The following is an 8028-nucleotide window of genomic DNA, read 5'->3' as shown; positions in this document are numbered from 1 at the left end:
TTAGTCTTTAAATTTTCACCTTAAATGTAGCTTAATTCTTAAATTTTGAATTTGATTTTAATTTATTTCTTAGATTTTTAAATATTACTTGAGATTTAAGTTATGTTTCAATTTGATTCTTAAATTTCGAGATTTATACTTTTAACATCGATTTTACACTAAGATCATGTTTACCAATCTATAATAAAAATTGGTATAATCATAATGAGACTTCATTAACGGATCAACCGTAATAGGTCACAATCGCAAACGTAATTGAATTGTTTTTTATCATGTTTACTTATAATTATGAATTTATTACCTTTACTATTGATGTTATTATCGTTTAAGGTCAAACAACAACAGTAACGATAATAGTAAATGTGATAAATTCATAATTCTCATGTTATAACAGTAACCGTAAAGGTAATGGTAACAATATCGACATAATTTCCAAACACAATTGGATTGAGCACTCTACATTGTCAATCAATTTACATTTTTTATTACAAATTTGAAAGTGAATCTAGATGTTAATACAGGTACAAAACACTAATAACAATACCAAACGTAATCAAATGGGACTCATTTTTCATATTATCATTGATGTATTACATTTCTCTTAGAGTAAATATGACCTAAATACGTATTTCAATGTAGGCACTAAATAGGTACTTCCCTAAAGAAAAGACTTGGTTGGTTTCACTATATCCAAATATTTAAAAGTTTCATGAAGGTTAATATTTGTTTTAACTTTTAAAACAACCATATTTATGTAACATATTTAAGCACGTATATGAATACAATAATAAAATAAAACGCGTGGCATATCTGTAAATTGTACACGTTGTTGTTCTCATCTTTGAACTTAACACCTCCAATTTTATGTTATTTCATTAATATTTTTTTTTTCATTATCTTAACTTCCATATTTACTTCTTATATACATTTAGGTCTGTTCACTTAAACAATACAAACACGAAAATTTTCGTCCAGTAATTGGCCTTCATGATTGTTTTGAAAATGACTTCAAACTTCAAAGAGTTTGAAGGATTAAAATAAAAAGTTTCAAAAGTTGACATTTTTTTAGCCATGATAAAAAGAATTTATTTGATGAGACTGACACTAATGATTCATCTAAGTAACCGTCCGATGTAGATTAAAAGGATTTTATGGCTTTAATAACTACTAGATACAAGTTTGAAGTATTTTTCAAACTCATAGAGATTAACCGACCTCTTAAGAATTTCTTCATGTATTGTTGTCGACTTATCAATCATCATTATTTGAAATGTGAAATTTTGAAAGAAAATTATCATTTTAATCCTTCTACTTTAATTTTTTTCTCTCTCTTTATGAATTAATCTCTCTACTTGATAAATGAATTTTGTGAGAAAAGAACAGAAAAAATCAGAGAATTTATATGGATGGTCCCTATTTAAGGGCCAACTCAAAATTTAACCTCACTTTAAAAAATACTTGAAATTTGGCCCTTTACTGACGTCATCCACATGTGAAAGTACTCATTTGACCTCAAAATGCACTCGAGGGCCTGTTTCTAGCTCCTAGCTCCTCACCCCAGCTCCTTGCTCCCACTTCTCGCCCCTTCGTCATGATCCTCATAAGATATAACTACAATTTTTTTTCCAATTTTTTTCATTTATTCAGATTCTTCTTCTTGTTTTTCGCTCCCACTCTTGCTCCTCTCTGCTCTTATTGGTCTTCATCAATCTTCGGAAAAAACTGCAAAATGAATAATAAAGAGAGAAAAATAAAAAAAGACGACATACATACAAATCGTTGGAGAAGAAAAAAAGAAATTGTCCGGAGGGCAACGTAAAACAAAAGAAATCGAGAGGAAGAAGAAAAAGAGGAAAAACAACAACAAAAGAGAGAGAGAGAGTAAAAGTCTTGCGAAATAGAGGAAGAATGGGTGAAATGGGAAAGAAAAAAAAAAGGATTAAAGCGGTAAATTTACAGCTTGAAAACATCAATAAAAAGATCAAATTTCTTTTGTTTGTAAAAGTTGGGCCAAATTTAGAGTCTTGAAGAGGGGGATTCGTACAAATTTCCCAAAAAAATCCCTTTGTCCACATTAAAAATCTCACTCACTCATCTACTTCATTTCCCGAAGCTCTGCCGAGGGAACTCCAAGCTATGGTTTCCTTCTCCTTCTCCTCCTCGCTCCTCCCTTCTTCAGTTTCTTTCGATCATGGCGCCACTTTCTTTTTCCCCATCTTTGTTTCATCTTCTTCGCACTCCAATTCTCCCATTGTTCGCTGTGCATTTGCAGCCCCCACTAGAAAATCCCCTCCTCCATCTATTTCTTCTTCATCACCTGCTAAGAAGAAGCACTGGAAGCAAGGGGAATTTCCAGGAATTACAGAGACATCCACCCCAAGGAAGACCCCTCTCAAGAATGTCAAAAAGAAATTAGACCGCAAGAACAACGCCAAGGCTTGGGCCAACACCGTCACTGAAGCCTTGTCCGACCATATCACTAACAAACGGTGGCTTCAAGCTCTTGAGGTCCATTCCCCTTCCTTTTGTTTCAATTTTCGTTTTAGGTTGTTTTTGTCTGTTCTGGACTCCTTGTTTTTGTTACTTCCTCTTTGTTTATGTTCAATGTTTTGATTTATTTGAGATAAAATTGATGTTCCGTTTTTATAATTTTGTAATATGGACTGGAATTAGCACTTTTTTCTATTTATGGATGAGAGAAGACTTGCATATTTGGGGACATTCCCTTCAAAGTTTAATTGGAAACATGAACATTCATCTTCACGTGCCTTAATTTTGAAGGAATGAAGTGACAATTTCAAGAGTGTGTATAAATTTCTCGTGTTATTGTTTTCACCTCTAACGACTGTCGCTGCTTTAATTCAATCTTCAGGTGTTTGAAATGCTCCGAGAACAGCCATTTTATGAACCAAAAGAAGGAACTTACATGAAGCTGCTTGTTCTACTTGGAAGATCCGGCCAACCACATCGTGCCCGTTCGCTTTTTGACACAATGCTTGAAGAAAGATGTGAACCTACCTCTGAACTTTACACTGCTTTGCTTGCGGCGTATTGTCGGAACAATCTCATTGATGAAGCATTCTCCACTCTTAATCTCATGAAGACCCTCCCTGGCTGTCAACCTGATGTCTACACTTATAGTACCTTAATCAAGGCTTGTGTTGATGCTTCTCGCTTTGAAATAGTCGAATCGTTGTATGAGGAAATGGCTGAACGACTGATAACTCCAAATACCGTGACCCAGAACATAGTCTTAAGTGGATATGGCAAGATAGGGAAGTATGACCAAATGGAGAAAGTTCTATTAGGAATGCTTGAGAGCTCAACTTGTAGACCGGATGTGTGGACAATGAATATAATTCTTAGTGTGTTTGGTAATAAGGGGCAGATTGAAATGATGGAAAGATGGTATGAGAAGTTTCGTAACTTTGGTATTGAGCCAGAAACACGTACATTTAACATTTTGATTGGTGCTTATGGGAAGAAGAGGATGTATGATAAAATGTCTTCTGTGATGGAATATATGCGCAAACTGCAGTTTCCATGGACGACATCAACATACAACAATGTGATTGAAGCTTTTGCTGATGTGGGAGATGCAAAAAACATGGAGTACACATTCGAGCAAATGCGTGCTGAGGGCATGAGAGCAGACACCAAGACATTCTGTTGCCTTATAAACGGATATGCTAATGCAGGTCTCTTCCATAAGGTAATTAGCTCAGTTAAGTTGGCAGGAAAATTCGAGATTCCAGAGAATACCTCATTTTATAATGCGGTTATATCTGCATGTGCTAAGGCTGAGGATCTGATGGAAATGGATAGAGTATTTAAGCGAATGAAAGATAAACATTGTCAGCCAGATAGCAAAACATATTCTATTATGATAGAAGCTTATGGAAAGGAAGGCATGAATGATAGAGTTCATTACTTGGAGCTGGAAAAGAAACAGGTGATCGATTATGCTTCTAATAATGAGTGATTTCGAGCAATGAAATGGAATGCAAAATTGGTGCATGTTTGAGAACTTGGACCCTACGTATGCCTGTTCCACCAAGGGCCCTATCCTCCAGCCGTTTAAATTGCTGCTACATTGGATACATCTCAGAAGATCAAATCCACCCTTCGAATTGCATCCTCTATGCCGAGTTTTTTTCACCAGTGTTTTGATGATCCTTCAGGCACATATTTTCTGTGGGAAGTCTGCGGCTAACTGGATTTTATGTATAGAGCTTTTGTGACAATGAAGCTGATCAGTATTAGTGTCTCCCAATTCTAGTTATATTAGTTTTAAGCGAACTTGCTTTTTGTTCTGGACAAATTGACATGCAATGAGAAAACGTACAAGACTCTCGAGTCCGCACACGGTGGCCACCTGGCCTTGTAAACCCATGTGAGCTACGTTAAAGGTATTTGCTTACAAGGGCACAATATTCTAGCGAGCAACAATTGACATTGCCTCCTTGTGGCTTTCATCCCAAAAATTCAAACAATATCACAGTTGTTCAAGACTTCTTGAAACGATGAAATGGTTCCAATTAATTAGTTTCTGATTATAAACAAATCATATCAATTTCAATGGCATGTTGTATGCATACAGTTGTTTCATAAAATTACGTTGGCTTCCATCGTAAATCCGTCTACTTAAAGTTAAGATCATGACCAGTACTTCATTTACACGTAAAGTACAAGGGATGAGAATAATATGATGTTATTTATGGTTTGCAACAGAGCACAGGAGGGGGTTCAAGAGAATGCATTGGCCACTCCAATGACGTTGACCTCTGCCTCAACAATGCAAATGTCCTTCACCAGAAAACCCATGTTAGGTTGCTTGAAGTTGCTTAAGAGAATGAATCTAAGCCCTCCAATTTCTGGGTTCGACGCACTAAACCAATACGAAACTGCCAACACCAAAACAAGAAAAATCCTTGTCATTGTGATATAACTGAATAGTTTGTATATGATCATGTGAGTCATTGTGATTGTGTATTTTTACCTTTTCCAGAATGATGCTTTGACTGAACCTGATCTTGCAGGCGCAACGTTACCTCTGCATATATTTTGGTAGCAGGATGCAGCGCGGCAGGATCTGCCAGTGCCACAAATAGCGAAAGATGGCTGCCTTTGACACTGCCTTGTCCCTGTGGGTACACTCGAATTTTCCTGCAACATCAAAATGAATGTGTGTAACTCATCGTATCAGTCCAGCTTCAAACATGATCAATTAGGTCTCATTTAATAACTATTTCGTTTATGATTCTTGGTTTTTGAAAATTAGGTCTATCTCCTCTTAATTTTTTACCACGATTTGCATCTTTCGGTGAGTTCTTAGTCAAATTTTAAAAACATTAACGGCTTTTTTAACTTTTAAAAATATTGGTAAAAAGCAGATAACCAAGCAAGAAATTTAGAAGTGGAATGAGTGCTTATAGGTTTAGTTTTCAAAAAACTAAAAATCAAATAGTTACCAAACAAAATCAAAGATTAGAACTTGTGAAATGAAGACGATACCATTTTTGATCCGCTCCATTGAAGATTTTGGATTCGTAGCTCTCAGCATCTAACTTGGAGAAGTTTTCAATTTTCCAAATATGCTTGTAAATGATGGGACTCTTTATCATTGACAAACACTCCCCTTTGCCGCCTTTGAAATGTTCTTTGCAAACAAAGACCTCAGCTCCAAACACACAAACATCATCCACCAGATACCCATTCGAGGACTCATTGAATTCTTCTAGGCTAATGTATTTATCAAAACCCCATTCTTTCTTCAATCCTCGAAACCGCCTCGGCTTCCACTTGCCATCTTCATTTTACAGATATTATTACTCATATTGCATACAGGCAACAGCTTATTTCTTCGAGGGGTAGAAAGATATTACCTTCAACTGTGAGGTAGTTGTCGTTGTTCTGATCAAGCAAAAAGAGTCGATAAACAACGAATACTTCCCAACTCGGTTGGAGGGAGTCGGTTCCTGCAATCGCCAAATACAGAGAGATGTGGTTATTCCCATTCTTGCTTTTGTTACCATGTGGATGGAGTACCAACTTCCTGCAAGCACATTCCATGATTATGACAATGCAGTGCAGCTCAAGCCTCAAAATTTATGAAGAAGATGAAGAGGCTGAAGAAATAGCATTTACCATTTGTAGCCACCTGCCTCAAACTCCCCGGATTCAAACCGATCCACATTATTCTTTGTTAACAATGAAAACGACTCTATCTTGACAGTATAATGAGCAGGTGGGACATCGGAAACATATCTTGAGATCTCTGCATATTATTTCTCATTGGTAAGAAAGCTAATGACGACTAAGTCTATGCTGTGATATTGCATTTCTTTTAGTATCTTATGAACTATGAAAAGTGCATGCATTTTTAACACAGAAATTGTTAAAATTACTATGTGTAATGGTGTTCCCCCCCAATTTTTACCACGTTGAAATTGAATTGGCCTCATGTGCTGTATAAAGCTAATTCTTTCGCATTCAGTATGCTAGAATGGTGTAGGTTGGCTTGGAATGAAAATCGAGGCCTAGTCACTCCCCACCTATTCTAATTCTCAATTTTCATCCTAGAGATATAGTCGAAATTTTTGTGAAAGCTCATGGATAATATTGCAATTTTTAAAAGAATTATATACTTTTAAAACAAATATTAAAGTTTCGAGAGTATTTTTTGTAATCGAGCCTAAATTCTTCATTACGTGTGCATAAAAGGGGGAGAGAGAGAGTAAGTGATACCGTCGTCACCAATGAGATCGGCCATTACAAAAAACTATAACAAAAGGATTTATACGGTGGGAATGAACAGATTGTAACTTTGGTTTATAAGAGTGTTACGGCTGAGGAACATCCATCCCAAACCATCCTCTTTATACGGTTTATGAGAAAAGGTATTACTTTCTGGCGTTATGAAAGTAATATTCTATGCCTGCAGTAGTCAACATAACATGGTAAAGGATTATGCCTATGAATAAACTGGGTTCAAAGAATAAGAATCCTCTAAACTCTGAAGTTTTATCTTCCTCAACCAAAAGTTCTATTATTTTCCTTTTTTTTTTTCATATCCACAAGAGCTTTTCTTTTTATTTTCCCCCTTACAAAATTCTTAGAAATGCAAGGCTGAAGATACATGCATCTTGAAATTCTTGTGCCTTTTAGGATAAAGGTACCGTACTTTTTTTAGTTGACGCTGAAAATTTGTTTTCATAAATATTATTTTTAATGCTAGTATATTATGATGTGTTTGATGCGTAATAAAACTAGAAGGTTGAGTTGAATTGGTAATTATTATCTGGAGAGTTAAATTATCTGTGGAGTTAAATTGTATTGTCTATGTTTGTTGTGCAAAGTTGAGTTGAGTTAGGGATCTGATACAGTTTTTTGTGAATGAGATTAGTTCTATTTTCTTTTTGTTTGTTTTTTATTTCATTCTTTTATTTTTTTAGTTTTATGCTTTACTATTGTTAATTAATCTTCAAATATATACGTATTTTCTCAAATCATTTATGACATAAACTAGACAATCTCAATTTTTTTCTCAATTTGTAGAACATAATAGATTATTTTTCATATATTCTTTTCAAAAACTGTAATAATTCTAATTCTCTTCAGTCGGTAAAACATACCAACAAAATATATTTCATATTGCTGTTCAATTGATATATTATATATTGTATGTATATATATATATTGAAGGTAATTATCCCAATTACTAATTGGTATATTGTATGTATATATATTGAATCTTGCTAACTTAACTTTATTATTTCATATATTGTACAGTTTATTTTTATATAATATAGATAGTATATTTGGAATTGAAATTGTACATAAGATAATCACCTTTCATTTAATTATGATGATGAGAATGTGATGTAGTACAGTAACATTTTTCACAAGATCACAAAAATAACATGAACCAACCGAACATGTGACCATTTCCAAAAAAATTCACAAAATATATGTTCTTTTCGATACTTATAATATTCGTATCATAATACAAACACAAAAATTACATGT

General features: G+C 34.5%; 2 protein-coding genes across 2 annotated transcripts; one reads left to right on the top strand and one right to left on the bottom strand.

Annotated features, from left to right (window-relative positions):
• The first annotated feature begins 1995 nt into the window (after positions 1-1995).
• PPR2 (Tetratricopeptide repeat (TPR)-like superfamily protein) lies at positions 1996-4635 on the top strand. Its single transcript, XM_039019896.2, has 2 exons — positions 1996-2508; positions 2873-4635. The coding sequence occupies exons 1-2, from the start codon at positions 2137-2139 to the stop codon at positions 3980-3982; spliced, it is 1482 nt and encodes a 493-aa protein (XP_038875824.1). The 5' UTR covers positions 1996-2136; the 3' UTR covers positions 3983-4635.
• Positions 4513-6893, bottom strand: LOC120068190 (TRAF-like family protein). The gene is made up of 6 exons (XM_039019898.2): positions 6748-6893; positions 6148-6277; positions 5886-6055; positions 5515-5809; positions 5000-5166; positions 4513-4904 (listed from the first exon to the last, which is right to left on the bottom strand). The coding sequence occupies exons 1-6, from the start codon at positions 6770-6772 to the stop codon at positions 4747-4749; spliced, it is 945 nt and encodes a 314-aa protein (XP_038875826.1). The 5' UTR covers positions 6773-6893; the 3' UTR covers positions 4513-4746.
• Between the last annotated feature and the right edge of the window lie 1135 nt (positions 6894-8028).

This window comes from Benincasa hispida, chromosome 12 (genome assembly GCF_027475165.1).
Source record: "Benincasa hispida cultivar pf3 chromosome 12, pf3_genome.v1.1, whole genome shotgun sequence".
In the NCBI taxonomy this organism is placed as follows: Eukaryota; Viridiplantae; Streptophyta; class Magnoliopsida; order Cucurbitales; family Cucurbitaceae; genus Benincasa; species Benincasa hispida.
The sequence above is the reverse complement of the archived record's forward strand: the minus strand, read 5'-3'. Positions and strand labels throughout refer to the sequence as shown.